Source organism: Ambystoma mexicanum, chromosome 4q (genome assembly GCF_040938575.1).
Source record: "Ambystoma mexicanum isolate Mex_15411 chromosome 4q, UKY_AmexF1_1, whole genome shotgun sequence".
NCBI lineage: Eukaryota > Metazoa > Chordata > Amphibia > Caudata > Ambystomatidae > Ambystoma > Ambystoma mexicanum.
Window position 1 is genome coordinate 1093287444 of NC_090928.1, and position 26187 is coordinate 1093313630.

Sequence of the window (26187 nt, forward strand, 5' to 3'; positions counted from 1 at the left end):
ATTATGGAGATTGAGCTGGGAGATGGCCAGTTTCTCCAGGAGCTTGCCCAGGAAGGGAGTTATGGAGATTGGGCGTTAGTTAGCCGGGCAGCAGGGGTCGGCAGAGGGTTCCTTAAGAAGAGGGCACACAAGGGAGTGCTTCAGGGGGTAAGGGAAGACTCCAGTGGTGAAGGAGTGAAATCCGACAGGGCAGGAGCCAGGGAGTCGATGTGATACTTGATAGTTTTGGAGGAACAGGGATGAACCTGTTTTGACGAGACTTTCATAGATCGGACTTGTCTAGAAACCTCGTCTGGAGAGAAAAGGGGAAAGGTGGAGAAGGAGGGAGGAGGGGTGGCTGCAGAAGGGCCAGAGGAAGAGCATGGAAAAGCGGGAGGGGGTTGAGAGGAGGAGAGTGAGGACAGGATGTCCTGAGTTTTTGAAATGAAGTGAGAAGCCAGTGCCATGCAGAGGGCCTGGGAAGGGACAGGAGAGGTAGAGACTGCGGCAGGATTGACCAGTTCCTTGCAGATTTTAAAGAGTACAGCCGAGTTGTTAGATGCCGCAGAGGCGCGGGCTTGGATATGAGCTCTCTTCTTGGTGAGGACAGAGAGCCGGTATTGCCTTTGCAGCAGGCGGCAGGCCAGTTTGTCAGAAGATGAACTTGAAGCACGCCATTTCCTCTCTGCAATCCTACACTTGCGTTTTAGGGTGACAAGGTCTGAGTCATACCAGGAGTTACACTTGGCTTTGGGCTTCAGGCGGATTCTCATGACAGGTGCAAGGATATCCAGAGTATCAGATATAGAAGAGTGGGGCGTGGAGAGGGCTGTGTCAGGGTGAGAGTCAGCCAGGGGGGGCGGAGGAATGGGTGAGAAGGTGGCAGCGAAAGCCTCAACTGACACGCGCTTCATGGGTCGGGTGACCGAGAAGGTGGGTGGCAGTGACGGAGGTGGCTTGGCCTGCGGGGTAGGGAGGGTGAGGTGGGAGGATAGGAGAAAGTGGTCACTCCAGGACAGAGAAGTGGAGAGAGGGACAGAGAGGGGAAGGTCTGAAGAGATCAGAACATCAAGAGTGTGCCCTGCAGAGTGAGTCGGGCCAGAGGGGAGAATGGTGAGTGAGAGAGAGTCGCAGAGGTCACGAAAGAGTTCAGAGGGGGGACAGGAGGCATCCAGGTGGATGTTGAAGTCTCCAAGAAGGAGGAGTTGAATGGTTGAGGCCAGGAGTGAGGAGGAGAGGTCCTCCCACGCAGAGAGGAAGGAAGAAACCTGACCAGGTGGCCGATTGATAGCCACATTAAGGGAATGGCTAGGTGAGAGAGAGAGCCTGCAGACGAGGCATTCAAAAGAAGAGTAGGCCTGCATAGGAATGACAGAGGCAGGAATCCACTCAGGGAAGATAAGGGCTACGCCCCCACCAGATCGGTTGGGCCTAGGCGCAGAGAGGATCTTGTAGCCATCAGGTAGGAGCGTGTCAACGCTGGTGACAGAGCTGGCCGTAATCCATGTCTCAGTGAGACTGAGGACATCGAGGTCAAGTTCTTCAAGAAGGCGGCAGATATCAGAGGAGTGTTTGACAGCGGAGCAGGAGTTAAGAGTGGCAATGTGGAGAAGGTTGCCCTCCTTGAAGGACTTCCGGGGAGGGGTACAGATCATAGGTACGCCCTGCGGAAGTGTAGAAAGCACCTGAGAGGGGGCAGAGAGGGAGGGCGAAGGCAATCTAGCCAAGGAAAGAGGGGAGGAGACAGCAGGAGAAGAAAGGAAGTTGATGATGTGCGGTGAAGGTTGGCCTGAGGGCCTTGGACCAAGATGGTCCCATTAGAGTAGATATTAATGATGACCTTAGAGGATAGGCAGGAGGCCAGGAGGGCGTCCCAACGGGTACCACCATTAATGGGAGAAGAGGAGAAAGGAGAGAGAAAATAGACCATATGCGGTGTCCATAGATCTGGAGAAGGAACTACAAAGAGGATGTCGGTGAGAGTTTCCTTGGAGGAGGCACTGATGTAGGTTTCAGCAATAGGGAGGCCTGGGTTGGAGACCAGGATGACCTTTTTAATATTTTTGCTACCAGACTTAGTGAGGAGAGCAGGATAGTCAATAGAGAAACAGTTTGAAAAGATAGAGGAGACAGAGAGCACCATAGAGTAGGTGGGAGAGGAGGGGGTCCAAGGGGTAGACAGACAAGACAGCGAGTGGCAAGTGCGCAGGAGAGTGGGACAAGACGACGTCACTTAGGAGGCGAGCGCAAGAAAGGCACAGGACATTCTAAGACAGGAAAGAAGACACACCTAAAATAGAGAATCCTAAAGAGGGAGAAAAAGGCCTAGGTTTCATAAAGCAACTTTAAATATGGTGACAGTGCTTATTATAACAGGTAAAATCCCACCTAAATTTGAGAATCCTAAAGAGGGAGAAAAAGGCCTAGGTTTCACAGATCAACTTTAAATATGGTGACAGTGCTTATTATAACAGGTAAAATCCCACCTAAATTTGAGAATCCTGAAGTGGGAGAAAAAGGCCTAGGTTTCACAGAGCAACTTTAAATACAGTGACAGTGCATGATTGAAACATGTGAGATCACAGCGAAGTTAGTGGGTCAAACCAGGTGGACACAGTGGACATGGGGCCCAGACCATTTAAAGATGAAGATAGGTCTTGGCCTGTAGCAGCCTCAACCTCAACCAGTACCGCGGTCCGAGGTCCCTCTGAAGATCCCAGAACTAGACCTACAGCTGAAACACAATCACTTCCTTTTTTAGGAAACGGAAAGCAAGACGAGGGAAGAAGAAAACTACGCCAGAAAAAGAAATAGAAAAACATTTGGTTATCAATATCTCATCAAAACTACTTACCTCTACACAAATTGAAACACTCAATTTGGGCATATCAATTATACCAACAACCTCCACTTCCTTTTTTGAAGAAGAAGTTAATTTGTTCAAATTAATAAGAAAAATGGAGCTAAAGGTATTCTTCAACAACATCGAAGACAACATACAACCAAAAGACACTCCAAAATACCTGGCGATGAAGACCAAGAGCACCTTCCACCCTCAGGTGAATCAGCCACTTATAAATGTTTTCAAACAAAAAACCATGAAGAACTTTAAACGCCTGAAATATGCCCCCCCAAAAAGATGTAACATCAGGAAACATCAATTAAAAGTCATCAAACAATTAGCGGAGGACAATACCCTAATGCTTAAACAAGCTGATAAAGGCGGTGCCCTTGTTCTGATGGACAACTCACTCTATGAAAAGGGATGTCTGAAACTCCTGGAGGATGTTCGTACCTACAAACCGCTAGACAATGACCTAGTTCTTGGGATCATTACCATTATCCAGACAACTATTGACAAAGCGGAAACAATGAGCTGGATTTCTGAGAAAACAGCAGAATATCTCATTCAGAAACATCCCGTGACTCCGGTATTTCATGGACTCCCAAAAATTCATAAAAATCTCAATGACCCACCATTCCGCCTGATAGTTGCAGGGACCGACAGTATTTTTCAACCTCTCGCTATCTACTTAGACACTGCTCTCCAACCATTGGTACAATCTATCAGTACATACCTCAAAGACACTACTCATTTTTTTAGAACTTTACAATCACTACAGCTGGCTGAGGAAAACCTACTACTTTTCTTCACAATGGACGTTAACAGTTTATACACCTCCATCCCTCATTCAGAAGGCATTGAACATCCAAAAAGTTTTTGCATTGGAATTGTTACATATCATACTTTACAATAACTATTTCAGGTACAATGGACAATATTATCTCCAGATCTCTGGCACCTCGATGGGGTCCTCGGTGGCCCCATTCTATGCCAATATTTTCATGTATCATTATGAAAAAACTTATATACTTGACAAACCAGAATGGAAGGACAAGATAAAAATCTGGCTGAGATATATCGATGATATATTCGGAATCTGGAAAGGCACAGAAACTGAACTCCTAGAATTTTGAACTACTTGAACACCTGTAACCCGAGAATTAGTTTCACGATGGAAATTGGCAAACCGTCAGTAAACTTCCTTGATGTCACAGTGGAATATACAGACTCAAACATCAAAACTAAAATCTTTAGAAAACCCACGGATGTAAATAGTTGCTTACACCATGCAAGCCACACCCAAAACATCTAAAGGACAATCTACCCTATAGTCAGCTATTGCGGCTCAAAAGAATTACTTCGGAGTCCAATACATTACAAGATGAATACAGTATAATGAAACAGAGGTTTTTGGACAGAGGATTTCCATCCGAGACTGTGGATAAAGCAGTTACACGTACCCAGGACTGAAACACACTTTTACAAGCTCATCAAAAGAAAAAAGAAGACAAGAATTTGATACACACGCTGAAATATTCTAGCCAGAGTTTTCAAATTAAAAGAATCATATAGAAGAACTGGGACTTAATCAAATCAGATGATACTCTATCACGTCTCTTTCCAAATCCACCAATGATGGCCTATAAGCTAGGTAAAAATTTCAAAGACCAACTCATAAGGGCTGAAAGAAGCAAACCAACATCCCAGAGGACATTAAGCAAACCGAAGGTGGGTACCTTTGCTTGCTTACATTGCCAACATTGCAATAACCTGATCAAAGGAGACCACATCCGCCACCCACACACAGGCAAGAAGGTTATGCTCCAAAATTTCGCAACATGTGACACGAAGAATGTCATCTACGCTATACGCTGCCCCTTTGGGAAATATTATGTTGGCAAGACAAACACAAGGGCCAAAGATAGGTGGACGGAACACAAATCATGCATTAGGACATGCAATATCAAATCACCTGCCTTTACACACTTCAGAGACATGAGACACAATGGGCCTCATTACAGGTCAGGCGGTCCGGAAATAACAGTTGCGGTAAACCCGCTGCCACTGTTGATTCCAGACCGCCCGATCTCGAGTCCTGCAGGTGGGAGGTGGCGTTCCCGCCAGGTCTTACCTGGCGGGTTTACCACCGCCCACCTGCAGGCGACGTGGAAACACCGGCACTATCACGAGATGGTGCTGGTGTTTCCATGGTCCCCATTCCCATTGAGTCCTATGGGACTCAATGGGAATGGGGATTTACACCATTCCGCCTCCGGAATTCCCGGGTCACCGTGGTTGTAACGCCCAGTAATTCCGGGAATCACAGAGGCGGAATGGTAATACGAGTCTTGCGGTTACCAGGCAGTTTTACCGCCTTGGTTACCGCCGGACACGTAATCTCGCAGATGCGACTGGTAATATTGGAAGTCCTACGTCCATTGAGCAGGAGAGGTAATCTTCCCAAACTACTGGCACAGAGAGAACTGTTCTGGATCAATAAACTGGATGCGATGACGTCTCTAGGACTAAATGAAGACTATTACTTGGGTCCATTTTTATAGCTATAAAAACACACCAATAAGACACAATTATCAAGAAAACCTTTTTTTTAATAAAAAGTTTCTATTTTTTTATTTTATTATTTATCTGTTTGAACTACTGGTCTTGCAAATTCTGCTAGGAAGGTATATATGAGTACAAGTACCTACAATGACCATGCAAAAAATGCACAACATCAGATTGTACACCCATCTGTTTGGGGGTAGATTAGTTTTGAAAAATGTCCTCTCTATTGTATACACTGTATATATAGTGTTTTAACAATATATATAAGCTTGATCATTTGGTGACCTTGTCAACCACAACAGTGCTTACACCTAATGAATTATCCACCTAATCACAGTACCATACTCGGGACATTACTAATCATGAGACTCTAATGACTATCCACCACCCCAAGTCTCTGGCTATTTATTTAATTTCATTCTTTATATGATTACTGTCCTTATCACTTTTCTTGACACAGCTCTAGCCTAGAACTATAGGGGCTCTACCACAGTGCTTTTTAACACCTCTCCTACTTACCCTAAAGGGCACTCTATTTAATGCTTTACCTAAAAATATTTACAGTTTGATACATTTAATAATCTATTGCTCTTTTTTAGCAATATTTGAACCTATGAGCGAGTGACTTCACAGATCAATATACATAGAGCAACCAACGGAGGGTGTGGACGGAAAGCAGCGCTTCCTGTCCACGCCGCCACTGATGATAATCACGCCCTCTAAACAAAGTAAGTATTCACTTATGGCAGCCCTTGGGTCCACACACTTGGACTCCATTTTTTCTAAAAAAAAACCCTGCTTTCTCCCCATACTCTGGGAGCACAGAGCAAGCTTTCACGTCTACTTTCACCCCAGCGAAAACATGGTTCATTATAACATGCCTATCCACACCTTGGCGTAGGGCCCACTGTGCTTCTTAGCCCCTTTATAGAAAGGTGAGTCTAATCTAATATTTAAGTGGTTTCTTGTCACACTTTATCTGGGTGGAGGCACTGTTGTGGAAGAACACACTAAAATGCATTCACATCTCTCTTAAGGCTTAATATTTTGAGATTCTTAGAACACACTGTGTCACACTATTTAGAAACAAATCACGTTGCTGGAAATACCTGAGTTGTTCATAAAACTTTATTGTGTAGCACCATTAAATGCCCAGTACAATTGATGATGGGATACCCATTTTATTTATATTTGTGACCATTAACAAAAAAGTTTTCTTGTGATTTATGCTACAACCCAGTGCAAATAACAAAGTTGGTAAACTCGTGATTTATACTTTTGATTTTTTAGAATGGATTGTGAAATTGAAATTGAAAATTGATGCCCCTGAAGAAGAGTATTTGAAACTTGAAACGCGTTGGGCCAACCTATACATTGTTAATACAAAAGAGAAGAAGGTTCTCTAAAGAAAATAAAAGGACTCATTGAATTTCTTCATGAACATTTATTCAATTGCATTTTTTGAATATAACTAACACTTATTGAAGATAACAATTAGGCCTATCTTTGGGCCTTGTAGAAAGTGTGCAGGGGACACAGGTTTCCAAAAATGTTGACCTCTTTGTTTGTTAGTATTTTTCCAGCCTAGATACCAAGGCTGAGTTTTTTTCCCCCGCACCTTGAACTTTATAAATTTGTATCTTTACTTTCTACCATATTACCATTCAAATAAGGGTGTGCAAGTGTAACCTTGGTGTTTTGTCCCTGTGTTGGTGCCTGGGCAGGCACATTTACCACCTCTTCTGTAGTACCTGGGACTTCCACTGGAATCAGGGATGGTTCACCACCAGACTGGGCGGTGTGGGTGGGATTGGTGTAGAGGGGGCCTTGATGGTGACTGGCAAGGAAGGCTCCCCAGAGGATGACTGGGGCAGACAGGAGGTAGTGGAGGAGGGGCAAGTGAATGTGACAGCGCAAAGACACCACCCGAGAGTAGTGCATGTGCCAGCTGGCCCTGGTAGAGGCAAATCGAATTGTGATGTTGTGCTAGCTCCTCACGAGTAGCTTTCACAACATCACAAATCGTGGCCGTCCGCTTCGCCATACCAGTCAGCACCAACTCTGGACTGGTCTCTTTGGGCACAAGGGGGGCTCAGTCTGGGTGGATGCATCAACGATGATGGTTGCTGCTGCAGCAGATGGACCAGGGGCAGGAGGTTGTGCGGCTCCCTCCATGGTGCACTGCACAGGTTTTTGTCCCTGGCCCAGGGGTGCAGCCTGAACACCTTCCTGGATGCCCCCACCAGACCCTGTGTGCTGATCTTCACTTGCCTCCTCCTCCACCACCACCTCCATCTCACTCGATGACTTCCGAGAGCGTTCCTTCCTGGGTGACTCCTCTGTTCCAGCACCCTGGCCCAGAGCTACTGAGGAGTACCCCACCACAAGCACCTCCTGTGATATACCCTCAGCAGTTCCGCCTGATGTTACTTGCGCTCCCCCAGCCAACTCTCCCTCAGATGTGGTGATGGCAATGGTGGCTGGCCGGGGTGGGTGCTTGAGTCTTGGGACCCGTTCCCTGCTCTTCTGTCCCACACGCTGCAGCAACGTTGAAAATGGGACAAAAGACATTGACATCCGTTATCATTGTCAATGCATGTGTCAATTACACAGCATTAACATCAACAATCATGCAGCATGTTGCAACCCGAAACTGACACATACACAATGCACACACACACAGACGTGCCCATGCAAACTGCATGCCTACTGCTGCATCAGTGTTGTGTGAAGGAATCACAGTCATGACACACACACATGTTAACACAGCACATTGTTGTGTGGCCACAAACACATCACCTAAAACATGTGATGCCACCATACCAATCACCAACCAACACAAGTATGACATGCAGCCAGGGGCATGGGAACTGCACTAGGGCACCTGCCCGTACAAACACACTAACCAACATGCATCTGTGACAGCCTGACCTGAAAGCAAGCAACATGTACCGGCACACATATTTGGAAATCATTAGCCCATGTTCCATGTTGTGTGGCCCAGCATACACATATTGCATGCACACATATACACATGTGCTTGAAATGCAGTGGGATGGCACATCACATCCCTGTCCCTGTCTCTGGGATGTCAATGCAACAACTTGACATTCAAAGACATCCATCCACATGTCTCACTCTCAGCAGATGTGTCTGCATGGATGCACTTGCAGGTATACCACACATGGAGGTGCCCATAATGCACCTCCCTCACATGGCCACAACATAGCATGCCTGCATCCGTGCCATTCCTGCACTTGGTCCATGATCTCTCACAGCATGTGCCCGAGTACAACAAGTCACCAAAGAAAAATCCAGCTAAATCCATGCATATGCCCGAATACAATGTCTGATGCCACATATGCCCATCACTGCCATGAGGCATCATTCTGCTGCATCTCAAACCTACTCACAGGCCGCAAACAGAATGGGACATATGCAAACATGCATGCCAAACATACATTGTAGAGCATTGCTCCACATGGGTACTCACCAGCCACTTCTAGACGACTTCTCAAACGCAACAGTTGGCATGCAGGAGGAACACTGTTGTGCGTCTCACATACGTAGATGCCGAAAACAGAGTAAAGGCCCTTAACGTGTAAGTTACATCCTGCAACACTATCTGGGAGAACTGGTTCAAGCCCACATGGTACACCTTCATGGTGGGCCACTTGGTGAGGGCTGTTCCCACCTTAGAATGGCTATGGGCCTTGAAGTCATCCCATCATTTCTGGACCCTCGTTTATGGACACTCCTTGTTGATGGCACTTGTGATGTCATCCCAGATCTGTTGGTGTGCATCATTGCACAGTTCAGTTGCTGGGTTGAAGAGGGCATCATAGCCTCCCAGGACCTGATCCACCAGGATGCCAACTTTGGTGGTAGTGAAGTTGGAAGCCTTCTGGCTCGCTGTAGTGGGAGTGCTGCACTATTCTGAGGATGTCGATGGTCCAGAAATGGCACACCTCGAGGCAGGTATGGATTTGCTGGGTCCTGTGCAGCTGTGGTGGTGTTTGCAGGGAGAGGTGGATGTCCCAAATAGAGAAGAGGTGGTCACAGGCCCAACATAGGAGTTCAACCAATAGCAGGACCGCTGGCCCTCTGAGACAGTGCTGGTAGCAAACAGGCCTTCACACTCAAGCAGACAGCAGCAGATAAGGAGTGAGTGAGGCAAAGCAGGGCCGCAGAAGGCAAACGCAACAGTTGGCATCCAGGAGGAACACTGTTGTGTGTCTCACATACGTAGATGCCGAAAACAGAGTAAAGGCCCTTAACGTGTAAGTTATATCCTATACGCTGAATGCTGAGCACACACAGGGTTTGCCTAGGTGGCTCACTGCAATGATTTTGTAATAGAAGGTGCACAACGTGCATCACTTGTTGTATGCTCAAAGGTACAAGATGGACGCATATCACATACACGTATTTAGGGATGCTACACAAGCCATTTCCTTGACGTAACGCGTACCGCATTTTTATTTTTGTGGATTGCCTCTGCGCATATGCGCATTTGTACTATTTCCATTCTGAGAGGCCTACGGGGTGTAGTATACACATTGTTCTGCTTTGATGTGCTTCTGCCTATCGCATACTGCTTTATTCCCCTTCCAGGATCTTTTCGGGTATCGCATATGCAATTTTTTGTTTTGCGATGCCTCTGTCTATCGTGTACCTCTTTTTTCACATTTCGGAAGCTTTCTGTGAATCTCACACACAAGTTTTTCGCATATCACTTTCTTCACCTTTTGGAAGTTTTCCCGGTATCACGTATGCAATTTTTTGTTTTGTGGTGGATCTGCATATCTCATATGCATATTTTTGCTTTTGGGGTACATTGGAGCCTTGATGGACCACACATCTATGTGCACATCACATAGATTGTTCTCTTCTTCCTTTTGCCCAGAACAAAATCTTGGTGTGCCCTCCATTCATCCATTACAACTGCACCATGAGTGGAAAGGCTGCAAAAGGGAAAGAGAGTAAATGGGGTCGGGTACGTGGTGAGGACACATCTGCCCCAGACCCAGGAGACGTGGTGGGCCTCAGCCCACAGGTGACCCGGCAACTGGACATCAGCTTGGTCACAGCCAGACAGGTGAAGCAGCACCTCCTAGGGGCACCCGGGCCAAAAAGGGACACCCTGCAGAGCAGGAAGAGGCTCCACCCCAAGATAAAGCACAGGACCACGGTCCGAGGAGGAAGAGGCGCTTCACTGACGAGGAGCTCCAGATCCTTGTTGACTATCTAACCAATTACTATTGTGAGATGTGCAGTATGCGGGGAGCACCCATACACCTGCACAACGTATGGTGCACTGGCAGCATGTCACAGACCTCAACAACACCTGGAGAGGGTCCACCAGAGGAGAAGCAGCTGAATACACATGAAGAGGCCACAAGACAATTCATCACCCTTGAGTAGGTGCAAGACATGGGAGGCGTGGAGACCTATGAGGACATATCTGGTGAGTGGCATTTATTGTGCATTGTATGTGTCCACAATCATGTATGACCCACCAATATATGTGTAGTAGTACATCTGGCAGCAGTCGTCTAACATCCTTGGGCAATGCATGTTTGCAAACGTGTAGACTCATGTCACATGGCCTGCATTCTGGGAGTATCCTGTGTGGTCCACTTGTTAGTGTGACAGTACACATCACTGTCTGCTGGCCTACAAAGCTGTGACAGTACGTGCATGCAGGGTATCAATGTCCGAAACATGTGAAAATTACAAGACCCCATGACGTGACCCCTGACAGGCACACATCTCCCACAAGGCACACCTCTGTGTCATGCCAAAAGAATGACATAACCACATGTACCATTATTTGCAACATACTTGTGGCCCGTCTCTTTGCATTGCAAAAGTACATGCAATATATTTTGACCAAACACATAATTTGCTGCTGAGTTGCATGTTAATATTGTCACCTGTTCCTATGGGATGCCTTGTCATAATGCATATCTGAGCTGCCTGTCATGACACACTGTGGTGTGACCAGACTGCCGGGGCATTACTAAACTCAACATGATGAACAATAGCTGATGGTGGTTTGTCATGCAGAAGTTCCCATTCTGGTACTTTCAAATGCATTTGTTGGTAGACAGCCCATGTGAAAGGTTACAGGCGTTGATAATGACAATGAGTGTGCCTGTCTGCATACCATTTCATGTATGTGCATGCTAGAAGTTAAAATATGTAAATCCACTTCATATTAGAAGCACCTGTCTGACATGAAAGGCCTGTATGTGTCCATCAGTTGATGCATGACAGACACATGCCTTCTCACTTGCATTATTGTGGCCAACACTCGCACGGACATTGGCCTGTCTGTGTACTTGAGACATGTATGCTTTTCTGAACTTGTGTCATTTGTTTTATATGGAAAGACAGGCCAGCTAAATCAATGGAGGTGCAGGTTCTCAGTGCGAGCATTCACAGTCAATGTACAACGTACAATGACCCATCATCATGGGGGGATGTCCATAGACAGGGACTGATTCCCAAAGGAGAACACCTATACCAATTGCATTAACATAGGGAACTATTGTTGCACCTACATACTACTCCCGGACCATGTATAACCTTTAGCAGTATATCTGACAAAGCCAGCTCATGCTAGGTTGTATGGGGTCCACATTTGCACAGACACAACCTCCTCACCATCAGGCATGCATCATGGGTGAAGTATCACCAAATGAGAAGGGCCATGCATCTACTGACAGCGCCAGCCTTTGCGTCTCTACTCAGTGCTGGCCTGCAGCCAGTGAATCCCATGTTGTGGCAATGTAGCAAGGGGATTTGGTACAGTGGACTATTGCATTTGACGAGAAATCCTTGATTGATCCATACTATTGAAGGTGGGTACAGTATGGCACACTTGTGGTAGATGCATATGTCAATGTTGACAGTCCACTATTAAATGCACAGTTGGCATAGCGCTGGTGCAAGGGGATACCAAGTTGTGCGGCCACACAGGGCAAGGACAAATATAGTACACAACAAACAAGCATAATGTGCAGTGGGAGTTTGCATTGTATGAGATGATAGTGGCCATTGCGTGACAGTGTGCTACAAAGTGACAGTGAATGACTGTTGGTCACTCACTTATGGGCCGTCATCAACTGACACTTCCTATGATGATGGCATGTGAATGGAACTGTCATCGCACACAATGTAAATTGACAATGCATATTCATGACTTCTAGTAGGCATACAGCAGGGGGCTAACGCCCATGTGGAACCCCACACAGTGTGCAGGGAGACCTGGTGTCATCATTGATGTGACACACCAGACGGTAACAGTCACATGTGTGGTCACTTTTCTGCCAAACACAGGGAGTCCTTCACTGAGAGGGCTGTGATTTTGCCAGGGCACACATCTTTGCTGCACACATTTCACGTCATTGATTGTACATGGACTTTGCTATGCACAATGACGCAATGGACCATTCTGTCCTGGTCAGTGTGCATGATTGCATTCAGGTGACATGTGACAGTGGTTGGCATGTTGGGTGGATAGAGAGGATGCCAATGGTGAGGGAATGCATGTAGGCTGTGTCCAAAAGCATCCACAGGAGCAGTTTGCAAAGGATGTTACCGTTTGGCATCTCAGGAATGCGGCATATGTAGCAATGGTGCAAACTGGTTGAACTATCTACATGTGTGAATTGACAGGACATGGTGATCAAGTACTCAGTTGAAATCATGTATTTTCGGTCATGATTTGATCTTGGTAGTATCTGTGGATTTTGGCGGCTGACTGATGCCATGGGATGGCATTCAGCATTGCAATGCTGCATGTGCAGTACTTGTCCCTGGTTTATGTGATCACATGAACGTTACATGGCCCATCAGGCATTGTGTACGCCACTTTTGTACGTCGATGTGTCCACTAACAGCATGGACAGGACCTGGGGGGGCTGCCGCATGTCAGCAAAAGCCATGCATCCATGGTTTACAGCTCATAGTGTGACAAGTCACGATGTCAGATGCATACATGTCCTGCTATTTTGTGTCTGTCTGCACGTTGATGCACATGTGCAGTTTTGCCTCAAGATGTCATTCTCTGTCCTTGTGTAGGTGATGATGCACCGTATACGGAGGAGGAGGAATGAGCAAGAAGAGGTGCTGGTACATCAGTCGACCAGTGGAGGCCGTGCTATCGCTCCCCAAGAAAACCCATTGGTGCTACAGACAATCATCAGTCGTGGTCTGGCCTCTTAGGACTCTTCGGACTCTTGTGATTTGGATACAGAGCCAGATGTGGATGCCTCATAGAGGGACGAAGTGAGTGCCCCAACGGGCAGATCAGAGGTGGCCACTGAGTCTGTGGCAGTGCAGCTTGCTTCACAAGCCCGGTCAGTGTTGGGCCCTATTCCGCAGTGTTTACAGCTCCAAGGCCACCCTCCCATGATTTGGTGTCAGGTTCTGGGGATGATGTCCAATGGAGGGTTGCAGACCTGCAGCCAATGACAGGGGCAATGCAGCAACAGGCTGGTTCCTTGCATCACACCACCATGCGCCCCACACAAGTGGTGGACGTGTGCAGGCTGGAGGGACAGTGTGGGAGCAGCAAATGTTGTATGCTGCCATCCGGCATGGCAATGTGTTGGACCGAATTGCAGAGGGGATGGATCAAGTGGTCAACAACATAGCCCTGCCAGTGGCCTGGGAAGCGAAACAGCTGCAGATCATAAAGTCCTCAACCAGCCTCCCCAGACTGGGCATAGAGGCCAACATCAAAGGCCAATAAACTGATCTGAGGGGTCTGCAGGATCCCCTGCATGCAGATGCTAGGGCACTTAGAGAGGCCCTTAGGCATGAGATGTCAGCATCTCATAGATCGAATCGCCATGAAATGGAGAGCTTCAGCACTGTATTGCATGATGAACTCTCAGCCACAAGGACACAGCTCCACAAGGAAATGGATGCCTTGAGGCAGACACTGTCCCAGCAACTCTATGTGCCATGTGTAAGCACGCATACAGAAGCGCATAGTAACATCACTGCCATTGGGGTGCTGGTGCATGCATACGTGTCACGGCTGGCCCTGGCAATGAAGACCGGGCCTTGGCACTGTGTGGATTGGATTCACCACCACAACCACCTGCAGATGAACTGCAGGAGGGGGGCCGCACACCCACGCCTTCTAAACCACTGTTGCCATGATATCCATGAGCCCATGGTGGGATTTTCTTTTTTTTGTTCCACTCATGTGGATATTGACATGCACCATCCCTTTTTTTCCCCCATTCCAGGATGCACATCATTTTCTGTTTTTTTTACGTGACCGTTTTCTTTTTACCCCTTGATCAGGATGGACTAATTTGTCTTATTTTTAAATACCCCTGTCCAGGATGGAGGCATGCATTGTTTTTTCACATTTCAATATGGACTATTTTGTTTTTTATTTCTTAAATTCTTAAATTCAATTTTTCTATATATTATGCCACTCCAGAACAAGAGGCTGGAGAGCTATTGTAATTTTGCACTTAGCACTTTCTTATTTTTCAATTTTTATTCTAAATTGATTGAACAATTCCAGTTATACTTAGAATTGATTCTTGGACTGTGCATGTAGTTTGAGGCTGGGGATAATAATAGGACCCCATAAGGGATTCCTCTCCTTTTCTAAACTCCCTTTCCCCCTTTCTCTTTCTGTCTCTTTCCTGTTTCCGCCCCTCGTACAGTTGACGGGGGGGTTGTTTGCACTTTGCTCCTATCCCGTATTGCAGGGTGATTACTCGGTTGTCATGCACTTTACCTGTATATATTCAATATTTATTGTCTGTTTTAATGCTGTTTTATTACAGATTGAGCACTATGCTTTATGTGACTTAATATGTGAATAATAAAGATAATCTGGTTTTATATTATCCTTGACCTGGCCTATCCCCTCATTGGGCTCTTACATTTATGGTTACTTACTTCGCTTGATTTTTCTAGCGGTTTGTCCCGTGTGACCCCATTCCCTTTGGTTGCTTTTTATGTGTATTGTATGCATACTTGTTGTCATGGAATGGGGTAGCCACTCCACCTGTATATTGTTGTGTGACACATATAGGGTGGCCAGGACAGTCCTGACATGTGCTAGTTCCATTTTGTGCTGTACCTTCCTGCTTGAGTTCTCCTGTGTGTTGCTGGGGCTCTACATGCACAATAGTTGGCGGTGTCCAAGTGACAGTGGCTGTAGACTTTGTTGCTTGTGTTGTGTGCTTTGTTTTGGACAATGTAGGTTAACCTCACAACAATCAGACATAGGGGGCCTAATTACAAACTGTGCGGAATGCGTTTAACGGCGCCGGTAATGGTGGCGGCGCCATTAAACGCATTCCGCACTATTACAAGGTCCCTTCGCGGGACCCGCTCTGGACGTCTGGTTTATCCAGACGTCCATAGCGGGTCCCGCGAGGGGACCAGGGAGCTAACAACGGGCTCTCTTGTAATGGGCCCGTTGTTAGCTCCCTCCCCATTCCCATTGAGCCCTATGGGGGCTCGAATGGGAATGGGGAAGGACCGGGCCTGGGTTCCCTGAAGGAGGAAATACTGTGCACTCCATACTCGGAATGGCCCGGTATTTCCCCATTCAGGGAACCTGGACCCAATTTTGGAGGCAGCCATGCCATTATTAAGGGCATGGCTACCTCCAAAATCGTAATGAGGCCCAGGGCCTCATTACGACCCTGGCGCTCCCGTGATGAAGGGGGCCGGTACGGGACAGGCCCCCTTCATTATGGGAGCGCCGATTACGAGTTTCCCTTTGCGGGACCCAGTTCATACATCTGGTAAAACCAGACGTCTTTTCCGGGTCCCGCAAGGGGAAGAGCGGGGTAACAACGGGACACTTGTAATGTGCCCATTGTTACCTTCCTCCCCATTCCCCTTGAGCTCTATGGGGGCTCAAATGGGAATCGGGAATGGTTCCTGCAAGGAGGACTTACCGGGCCCTCCTATGTCGGAATGACCCAGTAATGGAGCCCGGTATGGAGGCACACATGGAGATAATAGCTCCATGTCTGCCTCCATACTAGTAATGAGGCCCATAGTAATGACAATCCACTTGAGGAAAGAGGTTCGGTGCACCCTTTTTCAAGTAGAACAAGTGCTTTATTTTGTATAAGAAAATGAAAATGGTGCCACAGTATTATTAGTCCACTGCCACAGAGCTGTCTTCATCAAAGCAAGCAGCACGTTATTCCCATGACAATCTTCATGTGTGATGCATTTCATGTACACTGTTCATCACCCACCCTCATTGGCTACCGCCTATTTACTTGCAATTATCCACAAATGGACCACTCTCCCATTGGCCATACCACTCTTCATTGGCCCAGGTCCCCCCTGCCAGTCGCACACCTGAACTGCCCCCCTGGCAACCCATGCACTCGGGTCTGTTTCTGTATCTCTACAGCCCCCACTAGCACTTGACACTTGATGTCTGCACTTGCCCTTGCAATTGCCACCAGCTGGCCACACTTTTACCTATTCTCTTTATTATTTCACTGTTATCCTATGTACGCCCCCACCCCTTTCACCCTCCCACCCTCCCCTGCACTTGCGCAATCTCAATGTCCCTGGCCTAGTAGGATCGTTGTCTCTGTCTTCCCTCTGTTTCCCCTCCCTTGCCTCGTTGTGCCTTGAAACACTTGTATATAGTCACGTTATGAATGCCATATCATATCTTCTCCGACTTCTTCACAAATGGGTGACAGTCTCTTCAACTTGGATCATTGTGGAATGATTGGTTAGGCTTTCGAACACACCACCCTATCTTTATGTCAGACAATGTGATGTGCACCTGACCGTTACATTAGCTCAGAAGACAACTTTGAGGTCAGCCTGGTTTTTGCGAACAAACTCTTTTCTCAGCCCAGACATGCGAGTGCCCCCTTATGCCTCCCCACCACAATCTTATAAAAACTGGCTTCACCCTTTGCTCTCCGTGGTAAAAATCCCACACCATGTTGCTCTCTGTTCCCCCCTTTTTCAGCTACTCCTCCAAGGGGTTGGCCTGGAGTTCCTGGATGTCCCACTTATACCTCTAATTCCTGAAGGATTTAGGAGCTTCATCCCGGGGCGACTGGTAGTTCAAATGGGGAGCATTATCCTGGACGGCACTGATGTCTTGGATCTTAGCTCATGTTTTGGGCAGCCCAGGACCATTGCACTGGCTCCCCTCCACTACTTCCATTTGACTTCTCAGATTTCTGTGTAATTGTACAAAGTTCAGATTAGAAACATTAGTATGTGTGTGTACGTGGTTGTTCTCTGCCTTGCCTGGGGAGCAAATACTGTGCACTCCATACTCGGAATGGCCAGGTATTTCCCCATTCAGGGAACATGGACCCAATTTTGGAGGCAGCTCCCGTGATGAAGGGGGCCGTTACGGGACAGGCCCCCTTCATTATGGGAGCGCCGATTACGAGTTTCCCTTTGCGGGACCCGGTTCATACATCTGGTAAAACCAGACGTCTTTTCTGGGTCCCGCAAGGGGAAGAGCGAGGTAACAACGGGACACTTGTAATGAGCCCATTGTTACCTTCCTCCCCATTCCCATTTGGATGCGATAGGCATGAAACAGAAGAGGCCTTGTTGTTCTGTGTTTCCAACATGTCCAGTGAGGATTCAGGCCTACTCTCGTTGATGGTGTTAGTTCATGTTATGGATATCATGAGTATACAATGTATTTTATGTGACACTTCTGCAAAGCAAGTGGTTAGTTTCCCTTGAATGTGTATATGATTCTACAATACACATCTCTCCTGCCAGTCACCTCTACCCACATGATTCCCTCCTGCCCCCCATACCCACCTCTATGCATTCCCCACATGTTGGTATACTTTTCCACAATCTGAATAATTACGGAGGGTCTGAGATCTGAACGTGCATCACAACAACAAAATGGGTAATGTTGTTTCCATTTGCTATGACTGTGTTAGTGTTTGGTGCATGTTATTTTATGTGTAATGGCAACACACAGTTTTCCTCTCCCAGACACACATTCCCAGGGTGCTTTCATGGACACAGAGGCTAGGCCCCAATGCATCATTGAATGGCACAATGGATTTGGCCTCACTGTGTGTGCATCACAGGGGCAGGTTTTTAGGTAAAGTATGTTTGCATCAGCTGGTTGCATCCAGCCTCTCCTTGTGCCCTTTGACCAACCAAGGGCAAGGGTGGTGCCTGTGGCTGAGGGAGGTGTCCTGCCTGCATATCAACTTGTATACCACACCATGTGGTCACATTGTGCAGTACACATGCTGCCACAATGATTTTACGTACTACCGGTGGGGCATATGGCAAAACCCCACCAGAGTGGTCAAGGGAGTAGAAACATGTCTTAAGCACCCAAATGTCCTCTCCACTATGACCCTAGTTGCTGCATTTGCTCCATTATATCTTACCTCAGCTGGTGTGGCAGGATTTCTGTACGGCATCAGCAGGAACACTGATAGGAGGTAGGCACTGTCCCTGCAACTGTGTACATGGTTGTTATTGGCCTTTATTGTCATGGTCTTTTGTTCAGTGTGTCACTTGCATGCATGTGTGGAAGTTCACACTCATCAATGAGCCAGACATTGCCCTATTTTCCCGATGCCAAGGCCTGGTTGAGTGGTGACTGGTGGTAGATGAAGCTGTCATGCCTGCTGCCAAGGAAATTGCCATTTACTTGCATGATCGGTCCATTAGCGTCACAGACTAAATACAAATTAATGGAATGCCAGTGCTTGCGATTGCGATATGTGTCCCCCATCAATCGGGGGGACAGTAGTGCAACATGTGTACAGTCAATTGCTCATAGTACATGTGGAAAGTGTGCAACCGCATTGAAATCCTGGCACACGCTCTACCTTTCCTCCAATGTTCCCAGCCTATATATGTGCCTGCGAAGACACGCACATGATGTTATGCAGGCCAGTACCAGGTGGACACAGCAGGATTGTGTGGTCTGAGATATCCTACCAACTATGGCAGTTGTACGCTGGAAGGAGCCAGTGGCAATGAAGTGTAGTGCAGTCAGCACCTTTTCAAGGGGGGTAAGGGCCTGGGAGCAGATGGTGGGTGATGGTAGGTCTTGCTCCTACTCCCTGACAAGGTCTAGGATGACATGGGGGGCGGTACCTAGCATACACCTGGTCGTCAGGCATCCCAAACAGTGTGGTGCACTGTGCAAAAATCCAGGCCATGGGCATCTTCCTGATCCTTCTGTTTCCATATATAATGGCTCCTGCTATTGCGGAATTCTTTGTGGCAGTCGGACATTAGTTCGGTGTGCATTGCATGTTTTATACGCATTGGATCCTATGAAGGTTGAACTTTATGCCTGCTATCATATGGTGGTTGGATCACAGGGTCTGCGTGTGACTTTTCCCGATGCGAGGTTGCGTGTTGGAATCCATGAATTTGGTTGGGTTTGCAGTGGACTGGATGTGTGATTGCTTAGCGTGGCCCGTACCTCAACATGCCCAGATCTTTCCTTATTCTTCCTCATTCTGTGTGGAGAATGGGGAATATGCATGTTCAGCCCCCTTTTGTAATCTCTGTGTTGGCCCGACCCACAGTCTGTGTGGAGGCTCACGCAAGGCGCTCGACTGCTCGCAGCGGCGTGCCAGACCTGCGCAGAGTGCCCACAAATTCCGGGACAGTCCAGAAAAGTCAATTCCATGAATTGACCGAGGAGGATTTGTGCGCAGAATGGCCCGCAAAGTCCAGATTTCCTGTGCAAAAAATCCATGAATCAGGCCCTTTGAATCATTAAATTGATTTGTTGCAAGCTAATTGTCTCCAGAAGTTGACTCTTTAAAATCTTGCATTGAATTGCTTATCTATAGATGGTCAGAGTTTATTGAAAACAATATATGCATACACAGGTAGGAATAAAAATGCAGCCTGCTCAAATTTTATTTACAAAACAACGGTGTTACTGTCTCGTTTCATGGCAACATCTACTGAAGTTAAATTTGAACATGCATTCTAGCAATTGGATTTTCATTTTTTATCAGATGGATATACATGTCTTTAAAAACCGGGTTTCATTTCAAACAGAACTCACCCCCAAAGTAGGGAATTACAGAGAGCTGAGTTTGTCCTAGGGTAAGGCACCTATTCATAAGTTACATTGTTCGATTTTATCCAGGTATATAACAGGAGGACAACATATTGTCAACATTGAGAGCCCGAGGCTGGTATTTACAAATTTACAAATTATATAGAACTAGTGTGAAATCCTGTGTACATGGGCCAAGATGCTTGAGGAGAGAAATGTCTACAGTGGTAATACATTATGCAATATATTTGATTGTAATTGTAATTCATGTTAATAGAAAAATAAATGTTTGTAGGTTTTCATTAACACAAAAGGACCACTATATATCCTAAGGCAATAGTTACCTCTAGTGGTGACAACAGGTGAAGCAGTGAGATACAGAAGATCCAAGATCACAATGTCCAATGAATGGATTTGTTGATGAGTAGCAGTACTCTAAAGTGAGTGCTTTTGTGTGGTGTGGAGAACCATACAGCCTGGTGACTTTCAGCAGATGTTTGTGAGGGTCTGAGTAGAATGAAAATGGTGCTACATACAAAGTTGAAGAATTGTATCGTAAATTAACATTTTTGAGATATTTGGCTCACTCCTAGTCCTTAGCCTGAAGTTGGGCAGGGCAACAACATTTTATAAATTAAATGAGCCAAAGTCTAGATACATACAATTTTAGAAAACAAGTGTAGATATATTTATCACACAAGCAGACTAGGTCAAGAGAGAGAGCGTATATTGCAAAATGCACAAGATAATGCACTTCATCCAACATGCAACAGTACTGAACTCACTGCTCAAAATGAAAAATACACTACAAAACAAAATACCACGAATTGAAAAATGTGCTGTGAAACACATAAGATAATGGGGCACATCAAACGCACACTTGCCCATGCAAAATCTCTAACACACAATACTTCTTCTCAGTCAACATTCTGGAAAGCCCAATGGACAACACAACATGAAAAATATACCATGAAATAAAAGCTGCACTGTCCAATGCACAAGATAATCATATACACCATTACTCCCCCCACATGCATGCACACACACACACACATATGCACACACACATTTTCCTCATACAAAAACATCCCACCGCACTAAAAATTAAATCTTAACTCACAATACATCTTTACTTTACAACACTTGCTTTAAATATTATGATACCCACATCGATCATTAGTTAAAGTAAATCTTGTGGAGCAGGTGGGTAGTGTGAGTTAAGATGATTAGTTTCCCATGGGTCTACTTGTGTCGCCCGTCCATGACAAACATATTGCATTTGTTCAATTTGTGCGAGCACACCACACCTTTTTGGAGACCCCCTGGCCCTAATTAGTATGAGTCTATCTCCAAAGGTGATATTACCTGAACCCCTCTTCAAGTCTATGGTTAACAGTGGTAGCCCTACAAAAGTTTAAGGCCCATAGCCACAGGTCATAAAGGAAGGAAAGATTCAAGTAGTCAATTTGGTTGGCAAGAACCACTGACACATACAGACCAATGGGAAACCTAGAAAGTTGTATGTAGATCAGCAGATTATTCCAAGCAAACTATTGTAGCTTGATGTATCTGAATGCCATGCTGTAACAACCAGATTGAGTGATGTCAGTGGAACTGTGATATCAGACTCAAATGTTTGTGTGGTCTGCTGAGAGTGAGTGTTCCACAAGTGACTGTTCCAGCTTGGATGGGTGGGTGTCGATGGCCAACAGTCTGTCTCTCTATGTCCCTGTAACCTATCTGTTGTACTTGTTTTATGTACTTTCATTTGGACAATGAAGACTACCACATTTGATTCCTAGATCATGCCTCCTCTGTACCTGCAGACCAACATCATTTCATTGGCAACAAGGATGGGATTCAAATAAGGAGAGGAAGGAACAGCGTTGGACATTGTGGCAGGAGCACAGTCAACATCAGGACATCCACTGCCATTCAGGGATCCATCCACCCCCCTCAAGTAAGGAGGGGGACAGCCCAAAAGGTGGCCAGGTTTACAGTTGTCCTGTTGGAGGAAGATCTGTTGTATGGAGGAAGGTGCCAGCTGGGAAGGTGAATAATGGACACTTCCAGTGATCTCAGCTAATCGATAAGTTGTCTGCAGCTTTGCTGTTGGAGCGGGTATGAGCTCCCGAAGCCTCTCCTGTTGTCTTTCCCAAACTACCTTCTTTTCACCATCTTGTCTTGTCCTGCTCACCTCTTGGTCTCTTTTCCCAACCATCTTTTCAGGTTTCTCTGCTATCACCCCTTTTTGTTCTTCTGCATCCTGATATCATGTCCCATTCCCTTTTCTGATCTTTTAACCCAACAACCACGTAATGTATCTCTCCTGCAACCGACCTGTGTTAGCCTTTAACCACCTCCTGACTTTGTATCACAACTACCTCCTGATCCCTTTTCCCAACCATCTCCTGATGTCTCTTCTTCCCATCTAGACCCCAGCCACCTACTTTCTCTTACCTCTCTCCCCATTCCTTCCACTATTTTCTTTCTGAATTGCCCATTCGTTACAAACTTCTCCCACCAGCTCTTTCTCCAAACGCCCACATTTCCCCTTCCAGGAACAGTTCTTAAACATTAGTGGGTGCTGCTTCATGAATAATCTCATTTAAGGGCCTGTATTAATAAGTTGTCCCGCCATCTTGTATTTACAGTATGTGTCTCAGTGCATGTGTAGAAACATCTGTGTGGATCTGCAGGTGCTGCTAGAGCCTCTGCCTTGGTATGATAACGGCTGGTGATGGCAGGGCTTGAATTTTCTTGAACATGGGAGGAGGCTCCTTCAAGGGCCAAGAGCTCAGTTTCATAGCACTTGATGGTACCCGGCCCCTTAACTAAGTGCTGGTGACCTGGGGATCTTCCAGATACTGCCCACAGGGCCACCTCTTTAAAAATCCATAGATTAAGGCTGGGGAATTTGTCACAGGACCCAGATAGAATATTGATGACTGTGGTATGTTTCATCATGAGCCGAACCCCTACAACTGATGGACAGAAGTGGTAATCATGGCACATAAAAAAGGAAATGTTAACGGTAGTATAGAAATGTTGGCAGGATGGCCACCCACGAGCATGCTACACTAAAGATGGCAGTCAGTAATGTATGCACATACAATGTGGTGCTGCTACAGGCCCAGTAACACACAGGAGTATGGTGGCATAATTACCGGTGAGTACAGTTTCTAAATTTGCAGACTTCAACACAAAATTTAAATGATATTATGGTGTAAAATGCTTTGACCCATTATGGATTCTAAATGCATAAATATAAGCCACACCAGAAGAAATTAATGTAGAATTAATACGACATTTTGAACAAACCTGGTTGTGTCCCCAAGAAAAAATGAAGAAGCCTAATTTACAACGCTTCATTTGTGGCTATGTAAGTGTTTGATATACTACCAAAGAGACACTCCTACATTGTAGAATGACTAAGGATACTAATACTGACTAATTGAGGCTATACAAACAACTTGTGGTGTGTTACAGGAGTTGCTTGTGCCACTGAAAGGAATATCTTGAGTGCATACACTAGCATTATTTTTCCATAAACCAGTAGACTCTCACCAGTCCTACTGAATCAGCTCAGCTGAAACCAGTTGGCCCACTTAGGTAATACTTTAATGCATTGATATACTTAACAAATGTTTTATTGTGAATTTGCGTTTAAATATGCCTCACAGCAGAGGCCCCTGCAGCCCCCCGCGTTCAGGGGGGGCTGGGCAAGGGGAGACAATGATGCTCACCAATCACACTGTGAGGGTTTATTGGCCCCAGTTACACCAGTAGCCCCACGATCCTGAACCCTTGCAGTGTTCCTGCTTGTGTTCACATGCGTTGTGCCTTTTCCTCTGGGTGCATGCTTCTGTGAAAAAGAGGAAGCAAGCCGGAATTCCCCTTTACAAAGAAACCAAAACAAAATAAAAATCATAATGATGGGCGTGCAGATACATAAAGTGGACCTCCGAATGCCCCCCCCTTCTCAACCTGAAGCCAAGTATACAAAACAAAATGTAAGTAAAACAAAAAAGTATTTCAGTGCTTTCTTTAATGTATTACAAGTGTGTGTCTACACGATTTTTAATGTGCATGAAAGTGTGTATGGTGTGTGTGCAAAAATGTTTTCATTTAGAGAGCAATAGGAGGCTAATTCTGGCGTAGATTGTGGCCACAGTTTCATGAAAGTGATTTACAGTGATGATACTGGCATAGATAGTGGCCACAATTGCAAGAAAGGTATTTACAATTATCATTACTGGTATAGATTATGGCCATAGCTTCATGAAAATGATTTACAGTGGCCATAGTTGCATAGAATGTGGGCACCGCTGAATGAAAAAAAACTCACAATGACAATGCTGGCATATGTTGCGGACACTGGCATTATGAAAATATTGCATCAATTCTACTGTGTACTGTTAATGACATGGTATATACTGGAGTTTGCATGTGTTACCTGGAGCACCAACTGCAAATTGTATGGCTTTTAACCACACTTTTTTTCAAAGATTTTGCTGTAAAATGCAACACATTTAAAATATATTCGGGAGAAATAGTACCAATCCCACTACATTACTTAGGCCTTCCTCACGCCTCCTGGATGTTTGCTCCAATTTGCGGGAAATATGAATGCACCCCCCCCATAAAATGATGCATCTGCTGCCACTGACCTTGAATTGTTTACAATGCTAGCACCTATCAATACTCCTGGCAGAACACTGGCATGCACATGTCACCCTGTTTGATTCTACATTAAGTTAAAGATGAAAGGTTTGATTGTAAAATTTCCTTAGATCATTCATCTAAAGTGTCGAGACCCTGCGACAACAGCCCTGGAGTCTGGTGTGGCCTGGGCTTCTTCACAGGGCTTAGAGGGTGCAATCTGCAGAACGTGCAAGGGACCCTTCCCATCTTGTCCTACATCTCTGCATATATGTATACTGCCATACTGACTTAAGGATTAAAGAAGGCATAATTATAAAAAATATTTTTCAAGTTTTGCTGCATGAATAGTGCATCAAATGAGTTTGCAGTAAAAACATTCTTGTGAGTAATGCAGGTACATATTTAAGAATTAGGGAGAGCGTAGTCTTGCCCTATCTTCAGAACAAGAATAATAAATACGTTGTGAGCCATGAATGGGAGGATAGCTCAGGGGCAACATGCTCACCTTGGAAGCAAGACGATGTGGTGGAACACAGGTCCGAAACCAGGGTCCGCGCTTAGAAACCTCTGGGTATTAATCGCATTATAAATAACCAATTACACATTACAAATAACCACTTACACAATGCGCAACTAGTATACCTCTTGAAGTGGGAAAAATGATAGATCTAAGGTTGAGAGGCTCACTGTACCTTAGTTAGGGATATATACCTCCAAACGTTCACCTACTTTAAAGCGCCTTTCAATGTATTTGTTTTTATTTATTTAATTGGTTGACTGGTCCATCCCTATGTTGTCTGCAAAGTTAAATGAAAAACTATATAGGAAAAAAGAAGCAGTCACTGGCTTACCTTGAGACATCACATCGTTGAGAAGCATCTGCAATTGTGAAGCATCAATTTCCGCCCCCTACAGAACAACATACAGAGATTTGATAACATTCTTATTTCACATTCAGTCATTATCAATAAAGGAGATACTGATTTGGGCTAACAGCAAAAATAAACAATTGAAAATCTCCTGTGACCCATAAGCATTCCTCGCTATGTTCGGGCCTCTAACTCGGGTTCTGAGAGCA

At 45.8% G+C, this 26187-nt stretch overlaps 1 protein-coding gene across 1 annotated transcript in view; it reads right to left on the reverse strand.

The window, feature by feature from the left end:
- Nucleotides 1-26187, reverse strand: part of LOC138467325 (calpain-13-like) — a 662439-nt gene that overhangs the window by 61638 nt on the left and 574614 nt on the right. The window contains exon 17 of the mRNA XM_069607301.1: nucleotides 25961-26018. Coding sequence (XP_069463402.1) covers nucleotides 25961-26018 — 58 coding nt within the window. The remainder of the gene's footprint in view (nucleotides 1-25960; nucleotides 26019-26187) is intronic.